Genomic DNA, 21,623 nt, shown 5'->3' on the forward strand with positions numbered 1-21,623 from the left:
ATTCTGTAACATAGGGACCAACACCCAAACCTTCCGTCCCTCCTCCCATGCCCTCAGTCTGGCATTACGGTCATACCAGACCTTCTGGTTGATTTGGGCCTGGGTCACGTTCTCATGGGCCAGGTTGCTCAGTTTTTGCATTCTTTCTCTGAGCCACAGCACATATCAGTTTAGACAACAAGCAAAAAAAAATAAAATATATATATAGTTTAACTCCCATCTCCTCAGGTATTATCAGGAGGGGGGTTGCACGTTTTTTATCTTCTTGAGATACAGATAAGATGGATGAAGGTGTGTTTGCTCCAGTTTTTTGGTGCCAAATGTCTCCCAATATAGGACACACCAAATCCTGAGAGTCGCCGTGCTTTTCCATCACTCCTATGTGGCCAGACGCAGATGGCGGATCTGTGCGGCAAGTAGAAAGTCCTAAAATATATTTTTTAACAAAATGGATGAAGATACAAATCAGCAACTCCCCCCCCCCCGCAAAAAAAAAAGACCCTTATACAACTATGGGGGGGAAATGGCTGCGGAGACAGAGGGGTTAACAGTTACTCCGGCTGCTGTAGTCAGGAATAGGCCAAAATTAGCACAAACATTTGGCTTCAAGCTACACCTGCATTGTGTCAGTGTGTGCACCGTGTAAACGTTAATTATGGCGGCCAAGAAAACGGGACATTTCTAGTCAGACATAAAAAAAATAAATAAAAGAAACTACATCTCCCAAAATCCTTTGCTACTTCCTGCTGCGATCACATGGTATGTATTAGCGAATCAACACATAGCTTTGAAATATAGCGGCAGTAGGCATGCGCGGCACGTAACGCATCCCGAGATTGGACCAATCAGAGGGCGACCGCCTGCGTTTGAATTCTGTGTTGCACCGGAGCCTTCCGTAGTGCAGCGGCAATAACCGAACGAGCGGTGAGTGGCGAACCATTAATATACCGGGACGTGCTGGAGCCTGTAGTTCTACGGTAATCTTTCAAGCTCATTATGCAGTTGGATGCGCTCTTAAAGGGGTTGTGTTTGATGTATATGTGTGTATACTCTTGAAAAGTGGTGTAGAAACCAGGAATTTTACTTTTAATAAAACACCCCTCTGTCAAATATTGAGGGAAAATTACAGTTAGGGCACATGGCTTGTTGCCTAGGTTACCGACCACCGCTGCAGTCTCAGACTAGTCGGTTATCTAGATGCGGCACAAGGCAGGGGCTCTGGGCTTTACCGCTTGCTTGCGCTGCCCAGTTGCCCCTGCCAGCAGCCCGGGAGGTCGCTGAGTTTGGTCTATTGGGGTGATTATGCCTGTCCGTCCTCTGGGAAGCTGAGGGACCGTGCAACCTGATAAATCCCCTTTTACTATATGTACATTTTTCTGTCCCCTTTTGTACAGTGCATTCCCCTGGCTGTATGCCCGACCTGTATTCAGGTGTATATGGAGGCGTCCTCAGACTATAAGGCCCGCTGTTGTCCGACAAATATGTCTTATCAGGATTCAGTCGTTTTTTGGAACTTTAATTCCTCCCCTCCTCCCCCCCTCCCCCACAAAAAAAAACAACAAACAAATAAATTAAAGTTTACATTTTCTCCCCACCCAATGGGAGATGTATGGAATGTCTGGAGGGACATCCATGCTCTGCCCTGTTTCTTCTCTGTGCTTGCCACAAGAAGCCTATGGAATGAATGGAGCTGCGTACCAATGTGTGCCCTGCCGCTCTACTCTAGCAGGGATACAATCTGTATGCCCCCCACATCCTGTGTTGTAGTTGCGTCATCAGGCTCATCTTTAGGGATACATAATCCTTAATGTTATTGTTTTTTTTTTTACAGCTGCCATTCAGGATGGCACAGGCTGGAGATGAGTGGGAACTAAGTAAGGAGAATGTTCAACCTCTTCGCCAGGGGAGAACGATGTCCACCCTGCAGGAAGCTCTCACCCAGCAGGAGAGTGCCAATCACAACGCTGTCCAGCAAAAGAAACAGTGAGTGTTCCACCAACAGGGACGATGTAGGTTGCCTACTAGTGATGAGCAAATATACTCGTTACTCGGGATTTCCTGAGCACGCTCGGGTGTCCTCCGGGTATTTTTTAGTGCTCGGAGATTTAGTTTTTCTTGCCACAGCTGAATGATTTACAGCTACTAGCCTGCCTAAGTACATGTGGGGATTCCCTAGCAACCAGGCAACCCCCACATGTACTTATGCTGGCTAACAGATCATTCAGCTGCGGTGCTGAAAACTAAGTCTCTGCGTACTTGCAAATACTCGGAGGACCCCCGAGGGTGCTCGGGAAATCTCGAGTAACGAGTATATTCGCTCATCACTATTGTCTACGGCTAAAATATGGATGTCCTACACTGGGAGTAAAGTGTGCACAGCTCCGTACACTGCGTAGAGGCTATGTTTGTGCACTGGAGCTCAGATCCCACTGAAGTGAATGGGAGTCTAGTTGCTGTACCCAAGAAGGACAACTACAAGGTGCACGGAGCTGTGGTGTCCCTGCTTACTCCAGGACCTGTAAACGGCTCAGTGGCGGGGGTGGCGGCTATCGGACCTCCATTAGTCTGATATTGATGACTTAAAGAAGTTCTCAGGAATGTGCTAAAATAAATATATAAAATAAATAATACACATTTATATATTAAACATTTTTATAAATAACTTAATTTAGCAAAAACGGTGGCTTTATCCGGTTCAGTCTGTCAGGATTCCAAGATGGCAGCTACCATCCATCACACCTCGTCCTGATTACATGGGAGAGGCGTGCACATTCACGATGCCTGACCGGACGCTGTTCAGATCTGACCTCTGTCTTGTTCTTCACGCATCCCATCCTGAAATCTAGGTGTGATTGATGGTAGCTGCCATCTTGGAATCCTGACAGACTGCACTAGGTAAAGCACAACTTTTTACTAGATGAAGTTTTTAGAAAAATGTTTACCGTAATTAAATTTGTATTTGTTTGAGCACATTTCTCGGAAAACCCCTTAATGGACTGATAATCAGAACCTAAGTCTTGCAAATGGCCCTTCTTTCTCGAGTCCAAATTGGGGTTTTCATTGTGACACAGATTTCTTAAAGGGGTACTCCTGACAAATAAATCACTTTATCTGATCATTAGTCATGTTCTTTGTAGAGTCCAATGTTGCAGTTTCTGAAACCCATGTGCCGTCATCTTGGGTGAGTGAGCGCACATGTTTATTGGCTGCACCCGGCATTTTACCTATAAAGTTTCCAGCTGTTAGTTTGGATTCTGAGTGCTGACCTATGGCTCTCCAGCTAAGGCTTATCAATGTGAAATGTGCATCTGATGAGATATACACGTGGTCAAAATTGTTGGTACCCCTCGTTTAATGACAGAAAAACCCACAATGGTCACAGAAATAAGTTGAATCTGACAAAAGTACTGTATTTTCTGGCGTATAAGACTACTTTTTAACCCCTGAAAATCTTCTTAAAAGTCGGGGGTCGTCTTATACGCCGGGTGCCGTCTTGTACGCCGAGTGCAGACACCAATGTGTACAGCGTCGGACTGGAGTACCTTGGGCCCACCAGAGAAAAATCTTTCTTGGGGCCCACCATGCCATTTAAAAATACCACACAGGATAGATCCTATATACTACACCCCACAGGAGAGCTCACGGATCCTCTATATACTACACCACACGGGAGAGCTGACAGATCCTCTATATACTACACCACACAGGAGAGCTGACAGATCCTCCATATACTACACCACACAGGAGAGCTGACAGATCCTCCATATACTACACCACACAGGAGAGCCGACAGATCCTCTATATACTACACCACACAGGAGAGCCGACAGATCCTCCATATACTACACCACACAGGAGAGCCGACAGATCCTCTATATACTACACCACACAGGAGAGCCGACAGATCCTCTATATACTACACCACACAGGAGAGCTGACAGATCCTCTATATACTACACCACACAGGAGAGCTGATAGATCCTATATATACTACACCATACAGGAGAGCTGACAGATCCTCTATATACTACACCACACAGGAGAGCTGATAGATCCTCTATATACTACACCACACAGGAGAGCTGACAGATCCTCTATATACTACACCACTCGGGAGAGCCGACAGATCCTCTATATACTACACCACACAGGAGAGCTGACAGATCCCCTATATACACCACACGGGAGAGCTGACAGATCCTCTATATACTACACCACATAGGAGAGCTGACAGATCCTCTATATACTACACCACTCGGGAGAGCCGACAGATCCTCTATATACTACACCACACAGGAGAGCTGACAGATCCCCTATATACACCACACGGGAGAGCTGACAGATCCTCTATATACTACACTGCAGAGGAGAGCTGACAGATCCTCTATATACTACACCACACAGGAGAGCTGACAGATCCTCTATATACTACACCACACAGGAGAGCTGACAGATCCTCTATATACTACACCGCACAGGAGAGCTGACAGATCCCCTATATACACCACACGGGAGAGCTGACAGATCCTCTATATATTACACCACACAGTAGAGCTGACAGATCCTCTATATACTACACCACACAGGAGAGCTGACAGATCCTCTATATACTACACCACACAGGAGAGCTGACAGATCCTCTATATACTACACCACACAGGAGAGCTGACAGATCCTCTATATACTACACCACACAGGAGAGCTGACAGATCCTCTATATACTACACCACACAGGAGAGCTGACAGATCCTCTGTATACTACACCACACAGGAGAGCTGACAGATCCTCTATATACTACACCACACAGGAGAGCTGACAGATCCTCTATATACTACACCACACAGGAGAGCTGACAGATCCTCTATATACTACACCGCACAGGAGAGCTGACAGACAGATCCTCTATATACTACTCCACACGGGAGAGCTGACAGAACCTCTATATACTACACCACACAGGAGAGCTGACAGATGCTCTATATAATACACCACACGGGAGAGCCGACAGATCCTCTATATACTACACCACACAGGAGAGCTGACAGATCCTCTATATACTACACCACACAGGAGAGCTGATAGATCCTCTATATACTACACCACACAGGAGAGCTGACAGATCCTCTATATACTACACCACTCGGGAGAGCCTACAGATCCTCTATATACTACACCACACGGGAGAGCTGACAGATGCTCTATATAATACACCACACGGGAGAGCTGACAGATCCTCTATATACTACACCACACAGGAGAGCTGACAGATACTCTATATACTACACCACACAAGAGTTGACAAATCCTGTATATACATACATACATATATACAGACATCTCTACATACTACACCACACAGGAGAGCAGTAATGTAGGTCCACTGTGTGTAGTAAAATACTTACCGGTGGCCATATTCCACTGCAATGAAGAAGACACAAGCAACGACACAGCGGCAGAAGACGGCGACTGCTGCGTATTTTATTACACACAGGGAAGCTTTCTGTTGGGGCGAGACATTGTTTTTATTAGTATGATTTTGGGACAGATGTGATTTTTTTCATCATTTGTTATAGCTTTTTTTGTGTAATTGTGGCGAACAGAAAAAAGGACATTTGGCGTTCTTGAGTTGTTTCTGTTTACGGTGTTTACTGATCGAGTTAATTGTTTTTATATTTTGATAGATCGGACTTTTCTGAACCCAGCAATACCAAATATGTGTTATTTTTTTAAATATATTTTCAATTGGATAAAAAGGGGTGATTTGAACTTTTAGGAATTTTTTAAATTTTGTTTTTACCTTTCACTGGTACAGTTAGCCCCCTTAGAGGACATGAAGATGCGATCATCCGATCGCATGTGCTATTATATACAGTGATGCCACAGCATCACTGTATATAGCAGAAATCATGGTCTCCTTTAAAGCCTGGCCACAGGAAGAAGACCCCTGGCTGTCATTACAACCCATCGGCATCATGGGTGCCAATGGGTGAGAGAATGACGCGCACACATGTTGGCATGTGTTATATGCTGCTGTCAGAGATTGACACTGGCATTTAACACGCGCCATACATTTAAGGCTTATGTCGGAAAGGTGTTAATTACCTGAGGACCCCCTTCACCACTGTGTCACCCAATATCCTGTGGGCCCCCTCCCCCACTATGTCACCTCTATTTTCCTGTGGGCCCCCTCCCCCACTGTGTCACCTCTATTTTCTTGTGGGCCCCCTCCCCCACTGTCACCTCTATTTTCCTGTGGGCCCCCTCCCCCACTGTGTCACCTCTATTTTCCTGTGGGCCCCCTCCCCCACTGTGTCACCTCTATTTTCTTGTGGGCCCCCTCCCCCACTGTGTCACCTCTATTTTCCTGTGGGCCCCCTCCCCCACTGTGTCACCTCCATTTTCCTGTGGGCCCCCTCCCCCACTGTGTCACCTCTATTTTCCTGTGGGCCCCCTCCCCCACTGTGTCACCTCTATTTTCTTGTGGGCCCCCTCCCCCACTGTGTCACCTCTATTTTCTTGTGGGCCCCCTCCCCCACTGTGTCACCTCTATTTTCCTGTGGGCCCCCTCCACCACTGTTTCATCTCTATTTTCCTGTGGGCCCCCTCCCCCACTGTTTCATCTCTATTTTCCTGTGGGCTTAGAGAGGGAAAGGGGAGCCACAGTAAAATAGAGGTGGTTGACACAATGGGGGAGGGGACCCACAAGAAAATTAGAATATCACTGTGGGCCCCCTTCCCTTACCTTTAGGTTGCATGGGGCCCCCTCCCCTAACTGCCTCTATGGCCAGAGATCTACTCAGGGTGCAGGCATCATATAGTTATGTACTTACAGTCACACTGACTGCAAACGTCCCTCTGCTCCTCTATGTTGTACACTATATGGCCGTGCTGTGTGCTGCTGGGCAGGACAGCTGACCAATCACAGCACAGCTCCTTGCCTGAGCTGTGCTGTGAGCTCACACAAAGAAAACTAATGCTGATTGGCTGAATTGCAGCCAATCAGCGTTTACACTGCTGCCCAGGGCTTTGTGGAAGAGGAGCAGCAGAGATACGCAGCACAGGAGACAGGTGACTGGGACAACTGTAGTGTGCGAGTGTGTGTCTCCTCTCAGCCTCACAGTCAGCTGTTCTGCTGACTGTTCTGGCTGAAGTGAGGGTCGGCACACACACACAGCTCTCAGTAATGGCAGCGGCAGCAGGTGATGTGAAGGAGCTGCGCCTGCACTTCCCATCACCTGTGCAGTCTGCCAGCCGGTGCTGGCTATACAATAAAGTGCGCCCTGCTCCCCACAGCTATGAGCATGCAGGGCAGGCACAAATGAAGGAGGCAGGGGCTGGGGGCAGGGCCCACCGGAGGATTCTCCGGTGTCCCGGTGCCCCAGTCCGACGGTGAATGTGTATATGGTGGGTGGGGGGGAGTGGTCCCGATGACGAAGAGGGGGCGTCTCACAGGAAAGTGTGAGTGGAGTATCCCCCATTACCTCGTTGTAGCTGCAGCATGGGGTCTCTGTGCTGGGGAGAGGCGGCAGCTGCTGCTCCTCTTTGTGCCGCATGCGTGCTGTGCTGTGGGGCGGTGGCCGCCGCCGCTCCCCAGCACCCCACACTGCAGCTACAATGAGGTAATGGGGGATACTCCACTCACACTTTCCTGTGAGATGCCCCCTCTTCGTCATCAGGACCACTCCCCCCCCCCCCCCCCCCAAAAGGCACATTAGTCACCGGCCCTATAAGACGACATACGGCGTATAAGAAGACCCCCGACTTTTAAGAAGATTTTATATTTTAACTGGAAAAGTTGGGGGGTCGTCTTATACGCCCAGTCGTCTTATATGCCGGAAAATACGGGTAATAATAAAAAAAAAGAAATCTATGAAAATGAACAAATCAAAGTCAGACATTGCTTTTCAACCATGCTTCCACATTTATTTATTTTTTTTCCCCTGTGGAAGCAAGGTTGAAAAGTAATGTCTGACTTTCATTCATTAATTTTCATAGATATTTTATTTATTATTACTTTTGTCAGATTCAAGTTATTTCTGTGACCATTGTGGGTTTTTCTGTCATTAAACGAGGGGTACCAACAATTTTGACCACGTGTGTGTACATACATACATACATACATACATACATACATACATACATACATACATACATACATACATACATACATACATACATACATACATTTTTTTTTTTATTTGTCATGCGGCTCAGGGAAGCGTGGATTTTCTTGGATCTATTCACACATCAATAGAAATCTCATATCCGAGTGTGAGATCCGGGAGACTCAGGGCAGGTCCTATTCTAATCCGATTTTGAGATCTGAAAAAAAAAAAAAATCAGACGGCACACAGACACTTTACACAAATGTGTTAGTGTAACCTAAAGGTGAGGCGGTATGATCATATAGACTAATCAGCGGATGAGAGACTTCTACTTCTATATCAATGTAATATAAGCGCCTGGGAACCAAGAGATTTTTTTAGTTTTTATAGCCAGGAGGGGAAAGATTTGATTCTTCATTCGTTAATTGATTTCCTTTTTTATTTAGGGCCTTTGAATTAGAGCTTCGCTTCTACAATGGAGACGATCCTCTGGATGTGTGGGACAGGTAGGTCATTAGTTGATGGACTAAAAGGGATCGTTGTTCTCAAGATGGTGATCACCAATCCACAGTAAAGGTGATAAATTATTTATTGTTTGGGCATTCTGGAACCCCCAGCAAATCCATAGAAGACTCTGCCATCCTTAATCTCTCAGAAGTGTCACAATGAAAGCACTATGAGAAGATCAACCCCCATACCCAGATCAGATTTTCTTTGAGAAGACCACTACACTAGAAGAAAACTTTTCAGGGTCCATTTCTCAGAGCTATGACATTTTTCTTTGAGAGAGTGATTATATTGAGGAGTGACCTGATTGGGGATGGGAGGTTATAGACCTGTTTAGAAACCAAGTGAAGCCAGTGAACTCAACACAATGGATCAGGACGTTTCGGAAAAGGGAACCTTTTCAAAATAGATCATTTACTGAAAATATTTCTATAATGCACCATCTGTGACTTTGCTGAAAAACAGCAAGCGCTTTCCTTCCCAGCTTCTGTAACAACTAGTGAAACTTTTTTTAGAGGCATAACAAAGTTCTTATGTTATGGGGTTTGTAATTGTGATTGGTTCTGGGTTAGTTTTTACAATATCAAAATTATTAAAAAAAAAATGAATAAAGAAAAAACTTTTCCTATGTCATAGGTATATAAAATGGACAGAACAAGCATTCCCTCAGGGCGGTAAAGAGAATAACCTGTGTCTGCTGCTTGAGAGAGCAGTTAAGATCTTCCACCAAGAGCAGAAATACTATGGGGACCTACGCTATCTCATGATTTGCCTTAAGTTTGTAAGTTCAGCCAAATAATTTTTTATTTGTAAGCTTTTATGGTTACACCATGTACTCCACTTAACAGAACGTATAGAGTTCAGAGTGAGTTGGAGATAAACTGCTGTATCCTACTCCATTCATTGCTTACATCCCATACCTACCGAGGCAGGTAAGAGTTGCCTGGTGTCGGACCACCATCGATTTCATATTTGTGACCTATCCTAAAAATAGGTCATCCATAGGCAAGTCCCAGACAAGCCCTTTAATGGGTACTTATTAGAGATGAGGGAATTGATTCACATCGGTAATCTCTGGCCACCAGTCGGGAGCACTGAGAACCCGCCTCCTACCTGCCAGCATCCGCGGTTCTTCTTTGGATTAACAAGTCTGGACCACTGCTATGATCACATGAAAAGAGGACCCAGGGATGCTGTTGGGTAAGAGGCAGTTCTCAGGCCTCCCATCTGGTGACCACGTGTATTCAACGTGGCTGCTACAAATCAATTCCCACCAACTCTAGAACTTGATAGTTGCAAGTTTATGAAATGTTTGGGATACTTGCATGATCATAAAATATATATGGACTCGTAGGTAGCGGAAGACAGCCCAAAATCTGAGTAGTGAGCCAACTGTTCTGAGTATTTGATAAGACTTTGTGTTTGTAATCACAACTTTTATGATTAGGATGTTAAAGGAATTGTCCACTTCTTGGACAACCCCTTCTCAATCCTTATGTTTCCCCCTGTAAAATAACACTTATGCTCGCCTCCAGCTCTGACTACCTTGTTTTCTCCTTCAGACATCTGGAGGAAGTGAGAGCTATGGCTACAAGTACTATACCCCTGTTACTTAGAACACTTGTAACTTACTGTAATTTATAAATGATCACCTCACCAGTCGCGAGATACTATCTATTATCTGTTGTTCTAGGCTCATTTCTGCACAGAGCCCGCAGACTTGTACAGCTATTTACACAGCCAGGGGATTGGTATTCTACACGCTCAACTCTACGTCACGTGGGCAGAAGATTACGAAGCCAGGGGCAATTATAAGAAAGCGGACTCCATATTCCAGGATGGCATCCAACGTAGAGCTGAGCCTCTGGAGAAACTCGAAGCCCATCACAAGTAAGAGATTCTCGATCTGTATTCACACACTGCAGATTTGTTACTAAGATTTTTGTGCCTGAGAAAAGAGGATATTTGGTACTTGCCATAAAATCTCTTTATCACAGCCTTTATTGGGGGACCCATGGTTTCAAGCAATGAAGTGAGCAAGATTTGTTTTTGCAACTGTCCCATTCATCTGATACAAAACTATGATTAGGAAAAAGTGTAGGGGGTCACCCAGCGTGATGTACCTTCTCCTCAAACACAAGCAGCTCAGTTTCAGCCTAGTGTCTCAATCGGATCTGCTGTAACTTTTTTTTTTTTTTTGTAATTTTACTTTTTTTTTTTTTTTTTTCCCCTTTTAGTTGCTCAGTGTCCCCCATGTTTTTTTTTTCCTCTTCTACTGGGAGGCTACAGCGTGTACTAAACACACTAGAAGTTCCTCCCTGGTGGTTCCCATATATTCGCTGATCATCCATCCCCCAAGTTGATTTGACAGATGTGTGTCTGAGTCCCCACTGTTATTGCAGGGCCACTGAAGGAGTCACCGTCGTGAGCACAAAGATGGTGGACAGATGAACATCACCTTGCTTCCCTCCTCAGAACGCTTCCAACTACCCCCTTTCTCTTGGTCAGGCTTCTCTCCTATCCCTTACTCCTTAAAAAGTTTAATTTCACTATCGCCTCATTGGAGGACACAGGAACCATGTACCATGGGTGTATGCTGCTGACACTAGGAGGCTGACACTATGCACAAAAAAAAGTTAGCTCCTCCTCTGCAGTGTACACCCCACCGACTGACATTCTGAAACTCAGTTTAGCTTAGTGTCAGTAGGAGGTGGACACGGGTCTTTTATTAGCCCCTTTATCTACCTTAAATGTGCGTCGTTCCCTTTCAGGTTTCCGGAGGGATACAGTGTGAACAGTCACAACTGTAATCCCACAATACAGATTGAGTACGGTGTGTACTGCCACCCCGTATCCTCATAGATCCGACAGCAGGACCAAGACCCCTAACACACAAGCGTGTTTAGGATGTCCGGACCGGTCCTAGCTCCGTCTCCCACCCACTCGCCCTCCAGAGCCTGTCGGTTGGTGGAGACGAGGACGTCCATCAGCATCTAGACGTCTGATCTTATTCCCTGGAATGAGGTACCTCTCTGTCTCTTCCAGGACACTATCTTCATGTGAGTGATCCACGACGTGGGAGGAATAAGGTGAGTATTCATTAGCCCCCTCCTCAGATAGGGACTGTTCTGGGCCAGGGGTGCAGGGCTCGTTCAGGGTTACCTGGAGGCTCTCTCCTCCAGGTACTTCATCATGCCCGGCGCTTTCCTTTTCTCCCAGGGGGTCGCCGCTGTGCCTGGGGAAGGCCTTTTGCAGGTGGCCGTGCTATTTTCCCTCGGCGGCCTGCAGCCGCTCTGTCTTCCCCTCACCGGCGGTCGCCGGTTACTAATTTAGGCCCTGGCTTCTGTTCGGGCCTAGTCCACCGCTGCGACTCCGCCCCTTCCCCTCTCCTTCGGGCGGGCTTTTCTTCCGCCCGTCTTTCACCTCCTTTCCTGTTCTCCGGCGAGCTCCTCCTGGACCGCGCGTCTAGCCCCGCCCACTCCTCCCGACATAGAAAGCGGGCTCACCTGCTGCTCTCGGCGCCTTCTTGGTCCCCCGGGGGTTTGAGGACTGGCTCCTCCGCAAGACCCCAGCGCAAGACTCAGGAGTCAGCGATTTCGGCTCCCTACCGCACGGTTGGCTCCGCCCCCTCTTCCGGCCTTGGAGAGCGGGCTCTTTTACTACCTCACACCCACAGTGTGACCCTGCATCTCCTGGCGGTCGCCATTTTCGGCGTGGGATTCGGCGCTGATTCTTCTGCAGGACCTGCTCTATATTCACAGCCTACAGCCGGAAAGCTACAGCATGTCTGCCGTGAGTAGCTCTGAACTGCAGACTGACACTCTCCTCTGCCCTCCTGTCCCCTAAACCTTCTGGAATTTTCCTCAGGGACCCGTTCATTATGTCTAACTCTAAGGGAGGTCGCTCTCGTCCTCCTACTTCTTCCTCTCCTTCCTCTGCCTTAGTCAAACACTTTGTGTGTTCGTCTTGTAACTGCAAGCTTCCCTCAGGTCAGTCCTCTCCCCTCTGTCAGGCCTGCAGCAACCCCATTATGCCCACCGCCCTGGATCCCCCTGCTGCTTCGCTTGAAAGTGGGGCCTCCACCCCAGGTTGGGCTTCCGCTCTGTCACAATCGGTAGCGAATCTTAACACGGGTGTCCCAGACCCTTGTCTGTGCTCTATCGATTGCCCCTGCAGACTCCCACAGTTGCCAGCGGGTCGCAGGAAGCTCCGTCCAAACCTTCCACTATAGGCCGCAAAAGATCCGGACAGGAACGCCGATCTGAGTCCTCTTCCCGTTCCATCTTGCCCCATGGTCCTTCTCTGCGATCGGCTTCTCCCCGATCCTCCTCCCCTGAGTCAGGCGAAGCTTTCTCTGTTGCGCCTTCAGAGGATAATTTGGAGCTAGATTCGAACCAAATCGCTAGCATGAGGGATATGGTTCAGAGTCTCATTGGAGCGATCAATCAGACCTGTGACATCAAAGATTCCTCTGCGGAACCCGCAGACCAGGCGGTTTCGTTTAGACGGTCTAAAACACCTTCCAAGGTTTTCGCTCCTCATCCTGAGTTCGATCATCTTCTGACCAGAGAAAGAGAGAATCCGACCAGACGCTTAAAAAGAGGAAAGCGCCTTGGCGTCTTATATTCTTTTTCTCCGGATCTCATCGCCAACTAGACTTCTTCTCCCTCTGTGGATCTGCCAGTTTCTAGACTTTCCAGCAACACAGTCCTCCCGCTGTCTGGCGGAGCGTCTCTGAAATATTCCAACGATAGAATCATAGAATCCTTTGCGAAGTCGGCCTTTGAAGCGGCCGCGTCTACCCTATGCCCAGCTTTTGCTTATACCTGGGTTTCGAAGTCTATATCCGAATGGGCCAAACAACTCCGTCGGGGGAATTCTGGCCGGAGCTCCACCAGAACAGCTGGCGGAATTTGCCACCCAGATTTGTCACGCTGGGGAATATTTGGTCTCTGCTTCCCTGGACGCCGCTTCTTGTGCCGCTCAGGCGTCTAGTAATGTTGCTGCCATCCGTCGTACCGTTTGGCTCAAGGCCTGGCAGGCGGATTTGTCATCAAAGTCATCCCTTACCAGTCTGCCTTTTCAGGTATCTCGTCTCTTCGGTTCCAAGCTGGATCAAATTATTAAAGGGAACCTGTCACCACGTTTTTGGAAGATGGGATAAAAATAGCGTTAAATAGGGGCAGAGGTGGGCGTTACATTAGTGTGTGTGTTATGCGTTTATTACCCACCTAAGTTGCCGAAATAACTTTGCAAAGTCTCCGTTTTCGCCTGTCAATCAGGCTAGTCTGGTCAGATGGGCGTTGTCTTCACCCAGATTTGGCGTAGTTTTCCGTTGGTGGCGTAGTGGTGTGCGCATGCCCAAGGTCCCGAATCCTCTTCCAGGGGATTTAAAATAGCGCGGTGTTCGTTATTGCATTGGTGATCGGTGGGCGCGGCCATCTTCCTTTGGCCGCGCGTGCGCAGAAGCGGCGCTCTGCTGGCCGCGGCTTCAGGAAAATGGCCGCCGCGATATCCATCTGCGCACGCGCGGCATCGCGGCGGCCATTTTCCTGAAGCCGCGGCCAGCAGAGCGCCGCTTCTGCGCACGCGCGGCCAAAGGAAGATGGCCGCGCCCACCGATCACCAATGCAATAACGAACACCGCGCTATTTTAAATCCCCTGGAAGAGGATTCGGGACCTTGGGCATGCGCACACCACTACGCCACCAACGGAAAACTACGCCAAATCTGGGTGAAGACACCACGCCCATGCGACCTGACCAGCCTGATTGACAGGCGAAAACGGAGACTTTGCAAAGTTATTTCGGCAACTTAGGTGGGTAATAAACGCATAACACACACACTAATGTAACGCCCACCTCTGCCCCTATTTAACGCTATTTTTATCCCATCTTCCAAAAACGTGGTGACAGGTTCCCTTTAAGGACGCTACTGGGGGGGCACAAGCTCCCTTCTTCCCCAGACCAAACCTCGCCGGCCTCCTCCTAGGCGGCAATTTCGGCCTTTTCGTCGCTTCGCGGTGTCAAACTCCTTTTCCCAGCAGCAGCAGAGGCCACAGGCACATCAAGTGAGGAAGACTGTATTCTTTAGATCCACTCCTTCCTGGCATTCCCGTTTCTCCCAAGGTAGATCTTCCAGGTCTAGGATTGGAAGATCCACCTCGGCATGACTCACGGCAAGACTCCAGTGCACCTCCAAAGCTGGGCGGCCGTCTCCTCTTCTTCAGGGACGTCTGGATCACCTCAGTGGAGGACGTTGTATCCTCAAGATGCAAAATAGAGTTCATTTCATGGCCCCGGGATCGTTTCTTCGAATCCCGCCCTCCAAGAGACCCCGCTAGTTCCGGGTTTCTTTGCAGCCATTGCTTCCCTCCTCAAATCCGGGGTAATCGTTCCCATTCCAGAAAAAGAACGGTTCACAGGTTTCTATTCAAACCTGTTTGTGGTACCAAAAAGGGCTGGCAAGGTTCGGCCCATTCTGGATCTCAAATTGCTGAACAAGAGGGTTAGTCTAAGACACTACAGGATGGAATCCCTTCGTTCGGTAATCGCTTCCGTGGAGGCTCAGGAATTTCGGGGCTCCATAGACATCCAGGACGCCTACCTCCATGTCCCTATATTTTTGGGACATCACAGATTTCTTCGTTTTGCAGTACATCAGGAGCATTTCTAGTTTGTCCCCCTGCCGTTCGGTCTCGCAACCGCTCCCAGGGTTTTCACAAAGATCATGGCAGCACTGATGGCCATCTTGAGGATCAGAGGCCTGGTGCTTTTTCCGTACCTTGACGACATACTCATCAAGGCCCCGTCCTTTTCTCTGGCTCACGAAAGTCTTTTCATCATCCTCGACACCCTATCCTGTTTCGGGTGGCTTGTCAACCGGAAGAAGTCCTGCCTTGTTCTTTCTCAGCGCCTCGTATTTCTGGGCATGCTCTTCGACACCCGTCAGTCCAGAGTCTTCCTTCCTGAAGAGAACCATTCTTCGTCGGGAAGTTCGCTTGCTCCAGGGTCCTCTGCTTCCCTCCTTCCGATCGGCCATGAAGGTTCTGGGGAGGATGGTTGCAACATTGTAAGCAATTCCCTTCACCCATTTTCACTCAAGACCTCTTCAGCAGGCTATTCTCTCACAGTGGGACAGGTCTGTCCTTTCCCTGGATCGCCCGATTTGGCTTTCGCCCCGGGTCAAACACTCCCTCAACTGGTGGATGACGTCACTTCTCATCTCCCAGGGCAGGCCCTTTTCTTCCAGTTCACTGGCAGGTGGTGACGACGGACTCCAGCCTTCTCGGCTGGGGTGCGGTGTTTCGTCACCTGACGGTTCATGGTCGTTGGTCGGCGCAGGAGTCATCCCTGGCCGAGGAGATCTTGGTTTGCGGAGATCGTCAACCTTCTCGCGGACGCCCCATGGCGGCTTCCAGACAGACCAGACCTGCTGTCTCGGGGTCTGATCTGCCACCTGAATTCTCGGTCGCTTAGTTTGAAGGCGTGGCTATTGAGACCGCAGTTCTAAGAGCGTCTGGGCTTTCAGATCGGGTCATTCACACTATGATCCGGGCTAGGAAACCTTCGTCTTCCAGGATCTACTATCGAACCTGGAAGGCTTATTTCCGTTGGTGTGAGTCCAACCACGTTTCACCCATGTCTTTTTCCCTTCCTTCTATTTTGGCCTTCCTCCAAGCAGGACTGGATGCTGGTCTTGCCCTTAGTTCCCTAAAGGGTCAAGTTTCAGCGCTTTCCATCCTCTTCCAGAAGACGTTATCATCCCGACCACAGGTCAAGACCTTCCTTCAGGGAGTAGCACATGCTGCTCTTCCGTACAGGGCTCCTGTGGATTCTTGGGATCTCAATCTTGTTCTAGAGGTCCTGAGGGGTTACCCCTTTGAGCCTCTCAGAGAGGTTTCTCTGTCATTTCTTTTTTGGAAGGTGGCCTTTCTTGTGGCCATCACCTCTATCCGACGTGTTTCAGAGTTGGCAGCCCTGTCTTGTTGACCTCCTTTCTTGGTTATCCACCAGGACAAGGTGGTCCTCAGGCCTCCGCCTTCCTTTCTTCCGAAGGTGGTTTCTAACTTCCACCTCAACGAGGACATCATTCTACCTTCCTTTTGTCCGGCTCCGACTCATCCTCTGGCGTTCTTTGAACAAGCTAGACCTCATCAGGACAGTGAGGGTCTACCTCGCTAGAACGGCCTCTTTTCGGAAGACTGATTCGCTTTTCGTCATTCCTGATGGCATGCGTAGGGGCCTGCCGGCTTCCAAGGCGACTATTGCTCGCTGAATCAGAACGGCAATTTTGGAGGCTTACCGGGTCAAGAACAGAGTGCCCCCTCCGGGGGTTAAGGCTCTCACTCTACCTTGGTTGTCGGCGCCTCCTGGGCGGTGCACCACAGAGCTCCCGCCCTACAGCTTTGCAAAGCGGCAACCTGGTCTTCCATCCACACGTTCGCCAAATTTTACAAGGTCCATACCTAAGCTTCGTCGGACGCCAGCCTAGGCAGAAGGATCTTGCAGGTGGCAGTGGTGAGTCATCTGACCTGATGGAAGTCTGTTATTCCCTCCCCAGGGACTGCTTTGGGACGTCCCATGGTTCCTGTGTCCCCCAATGAGGCGATGGAGAAAACAGGATTTTTGGTTGCTTACCATAAAATCTGTTACTCGGAGCCTTCATTGGGGGACACGGCACCCTCCCATGATTGTTCAGTTTCTTGTTGTTCTGTGTTCTATGAACGTTATTCATGCTTCCAGTTTTGATATCTGTGGTTGTTCTCAACCTTATCGTTTCTCCCACTGCTTTCTCACTAACTGAGTTTGAGTGCCAGTCGGTGGGGTGTACACTGCAGAGGAGGAGCTAACTTTTTTTGTGCATAGTGGCAGCCTCCTAGTGGCAGCAGCATACACTCATGGTACACGGTTCTTGTGTCCCCCAATGAAGGCTCCGAGAAACAGACTTTACGGTAAGCAACCAAAAATCCTGTGTTTAGTGGCACTTTCTGTTTTTATTTATCCAATGCCTCTCTTCTTTCTTTTTCAGTTTCACCTGAAGTTAGTTGGGTATTTCCTACTTTCCTATGCATCTTGCACTTTTTTGCAATGTATGGGTGTTTTCCAGTACCCCATTGTTTCTGCTAGCTTAGAACTGGCCTTGTTGGGCATGGGCCCCTGCTATTTTACCTCACTTGCGTCTTGCGATGTGGCACTTGAAGGCAACGTTCTGAAAACTATAGGCCTCTCTGACTCTGTCATCCAAACCATGCTTGGGGCCTGTAACCCTCAATCTGCCCCAGGTTACCACTGTACTTGGAAGTTCTACTATCCTTCTTTGCACGCAGCTGGATTTCAAATTCCTTTGACGTCTCCATTTCCAAGATTCTCTCCTTTCTTCATTCCAGGTTGGACTTTGGCCTCAACCTACCGTCCCTAAAGGGGCAGATTTTACCCGTTCCATTTTCTTCTGGAATTCCGGAAGCGGAATAAAACTTTCCATTGTACCCCTCCTTACTGCCATCCGGCAGATCTTTAATGTTGTCTTATCTGCTCTTCAACAAACACCCGTTCAACGTCTTGGCAGTATTTCTCCCAGACTTCTTTCCTGGAAGGTGGCATTACAGGTGGTGATCACCTTCCTGTGCAGGGTGTCTCAGCTTGCTGTGCCCTCCCGTAAACCTGCTTGCGGAGCAAGATGATCATGCACCCTATGCCATGCTTTTTCCCAAAGATGTCCTTCTCCCACCTATCCATGGAGCTGTCTCTCCACCATCTGGATTTGTGCCGGGCTGTTAATTGGGGTTGTTGAGTCTTGCCTATTGCGAGGTCATCAATATATGATTTAAAGGGTTTGTCTCATGAAAGCAAGATGTGACCATATATCTCATATATACAACCAGCCTATTGAGACACCTGTACGCCATGAATACAGGGCTTGGATCTGTTGTGTGTTCTGACAGACTGAAGCATTTAATTACCAGGATATTTGCAGGGTTAATGGCGTTACTTGGCATGCTTTGTACTAGGTCATGCTTTGTACTAGGTCATGCATTGTAAAGCTGTTGCATTGTATTGATGAAAACGTTCCAAAAATCTGTCCTACCTCCTCCTTAACTCGATCACCTTTAATACTCTTTCTGCAGACAATTCCAGGCACGAGTCTCGCGACAGATATTGCAAGGAATCGGCGAGGGCACTAGTGGAGAGGATTCAGAAGTCGCTGAACCGCCCCGAAGTTCTCTGGTTGATTTAAAAGCCAAAGGGAAGAATAAAGCGAGAGCTCCAATAAACCGAGTGGGGGATGCCCTGAAATGTAGGCGCTGGATTTTATATATTTTTTTTTTTTTACCGTTTCATATTCTTCCCTTTTCTTTACATCACTGGACAAGGTAGAAATATACTTTTTTTTTTTTCCTCCCAGCTCGTAGCCAAGGGTTAAGTGCCTTGAGTGCTCCTCCACAGCAGATCCCGAGCCACTCTCGTTTTGCAGTCTTTGATGAGAATGCGGGCGCTCCGTTGCCAGGAGGCCTGGCTGCCACAACTGATCAACCGTGGGTAGCATTACCTCCAGCACGAGCAAAGGAAAATGAACAGAAAGCCGGACCCTGGAGCTCTGGAAGGGTAAGTGCGCGATTTGTGCAACTACTCGATATACAACAATAACTGGATCGCAAGCGGATTTCTGTAGCAAAATTTGCACACCTTCTTAATTTTTCTTTTTGTGATTTTTTTTTTTTTTTTTTTTTTGTTATTTTTTTTCTCTTTTCAGCCATCTAAAAGCAGTCATCAGCCACCTAGTGATCCTCCGCAGAGCCTGCCCAGCTTCACGCCATATGTGGATGAAATGGTCCTGCAGCAAACAGTGTAAGGAGTTTGCAAGTTGGCTCAGGACTGCACCCTTTATTTATTTATTTATTTATTTATTTTGTGACAAGCACATTTTTCTCGCTTCATTGGGGGACACAGGTAACCATGGGTGTGTGCTGCTGTCGCTAGGAGGCTGACACTATGCAAATAAGGAAAAAATAACTCCTCCTCGGCAGTATACACCCTCCGACAGGCACAAGTCAACTCAGTTTTTGCTTAGTGTCCGTAGGAGGCGGACCTGGATCTAAGGGCTCATTTCCACATGCGAGGCACACGTCCGTATCTCGCATGTGGAAACCAAGCTGTGGAGCCAGCACTCCAGAGCGGAGCGTGCGGCCGCATAGGAACACATGGAGCTGCACAGCTCCGCTCCAAAGTGTTGGCGCCAGAGCTTGGTTTCCACATGCGAGATATGGACGTGTGCCTCGCATGTGGAAATGAGCCCTTACACCAGATCCGCATTAACTTTTTTTTTTTTTTTTTTTCAGGGATTTGTGTGTGTTTATTAATCATTTTCCCCTTTCTCTTTCAGATTCACTTCTCTGGGTAACAGGGTGCAGCTTCTCACCCGGTTTTCCCCATGTTATGCGACTGAGAGCAGTGTGGTATCACCCACATCGCCCACTCTCAGACCCGCTGGCAGGACTCTGTCCCCTGTCACTCTTACGGGTGTTTCAGGGTGATTCTTGGTGGCCAGTCCTCGCCTTTTCCCCTCCTCACCCCTCTCCTTGGAGAGGGCTGAGAGGAAGTCGGTAGTCACCTGCGGTGACCTCCCCCCTTCTTGTAAGGGGTTGACGCCGTCTTCTGCGCCGTTCTGGATATGGTGCGGGAAGGAGGATCTTCTCTTCCAGGACCCTCTCTATCTTCTGAGGGCTCCTGACGCGATACTCACCTATGAAGAGGGACAGATCTTCAAGCAGGTACAGACCCCCCATCCAGCGCCTCTCTCTGCCCCAATTTCGCCTCCTCTTGAGTAGCTTCGACTCCTTCTGAGGAGCTAGCGGATTTAGCGGACCAGATTGCCCACGCGGGGAAATACCTCTTAAATGCCTCCCTGGATGCGGCTGCTTGTTCCGCAAGTCCTTTGGCTGAAGGCGTGGACCCCGCTTCTAAAAAAAAAAAAATCCCTCACTGGTCTGCCTTTCCAGGGCTCCAGGCTCTTTGGCACTAAGCTGGGCCAGATTATCACGGACACCCCTGGTGGTAAGAGCACTTCTCTACCTCAATCTAAACCTAGGCGTCCCTTCAATAGAAAGGGACCCCAATCCTTTCGCCCCTTTCGGTCATTCACCTCCTCAGGTGGTGCCTCTCAGCAGGACCGTTCTTCCGCTCAAGGGGAACAAAGGAAACGTTCCTTCAGGCCTACCCCTCACTGGAAGGCTAAGAACCGCTCCTCTAAACCTACCGGATCTCGTGGGCACAGATTTTCTTCAAAATGACGGTTCACCACCACCTGGAAATGTTTCCAGGGTGGGAGGCAGGCTTCTTCTATTCACGGAGGCTTGGTTATCAGTGGTCGACGACGCCTAGGGAGATCGTTACATTGGGCTACAAAATAGAATTTTCTTCGCCCCCAGAAAGACGTTTCTTCCTCTCTCGTCCACCCAAGCAGCCCTCCCATGTCCCAGGGCTTCTGCATGCCATCGCTTCCCTCCTCGCCTCAGGGGTAATCATCCCACTTCCTTCGGGCTTTTACTCAAATCTGTTCGTAGTTCTGAAAAAAAGACGGCTCTATTCGCCCGATTTTGGATCTCAAGCAGTTGAGCTGCCACCTTCGGATTCGACACTTCAAGATGGAGTCACTGCGCTCAGTGATCGCTTCCATAGAAGCAGGAAAATATCTGTGCTCTGTGGACATTCAGGATCTGTACCTTCACATTCCTGTTTGCACACAGCAGCAGAGGTTCCTTCGTTTTGCAATCCAGGAGCAACATTACCAGGTCACAGCTCTCCCGTTCGGCCTAGCGTCCGCTCCCAGGGTCTTCACGAAGGTAATGGCAGCGGCCATCCTTCGATTAAAGGGGATCTTCATAATCCCTTATCTCGACGACCTCCTGGTCAAAGGGTCCGTCTCGCCGGGGCTGCAGCCAGAGTCTCCAGATCACTCTGGACACGCTAATCTGTCTCGGTTGGATAATCAACAAAGAATAGTCCACCTTA

General features: G+C 48.6%; 1 protein-coding gene across 3 annotated transcripts in view; it reads left to right on the top strand.

Moving 5' to 3' along the window:
- The first annotated feature begins 787 nt into the window (after positions 1-787).
- BUB1B (BUB1 mitotic checkpoint serine/threonine kinase B) overlaps positions 788-21,623 on the top strand; it is a 47,415-nt gene continuing 26,579 nt past the window's right edge. Inside the window, exons 1-8 of one of the 3 annotated variants that reach the window (XM_077260644.1) lie at positions 788-924; positions 1,832-1,983; positions 8,553-8,612; positions 9,250-9,394; positions 10,307-10,503; positions 18,740-18,909; positions 19,018-19,217; positions 19,366-19,460. In XM_077260644.1, the coding sequence (XP_077116759.1) occupies positions 1,844-1,983; positions 8,553-8,612; positions 9,250-9,394; positions 10,307-10,503; positions 18,740-18,909; positions 19,018-19,217; positions 19,366-19,460 (1,007 nt within the window). In that variant the 5' untranslated portion in view covers positions 788-924; positions 1,832-1,843. Of the gene's footprint in view, positions 978-1,831; positions 1,984-8,552; positions 8,613-9,249; positions 9,395-10,306; positions 10,504-18,739; positions 18,910-19,017; positions 19,218-19,365; positions 19,461-21,623 lie in introns of all 3 variants that reach the window. The other 2 variants (XM_077260643.1, XM_077260645.1) reach the window with 2 other exon arrangements.

This window comes from Ranitomeya variabilis, chromosome 1 (assembly GCF_051348905.1).
Source record: "Ranitomeya variabilis isolate aRanVar5 chromosome 1, aRanVar5.hap1, whole genome shotgun sequence".
NCBI lineage: Eukaryota > Metazoa > Chordata > Amphibia > Anura > Dendrobatidae > Ranitomeya > Ranitomeya variabilis.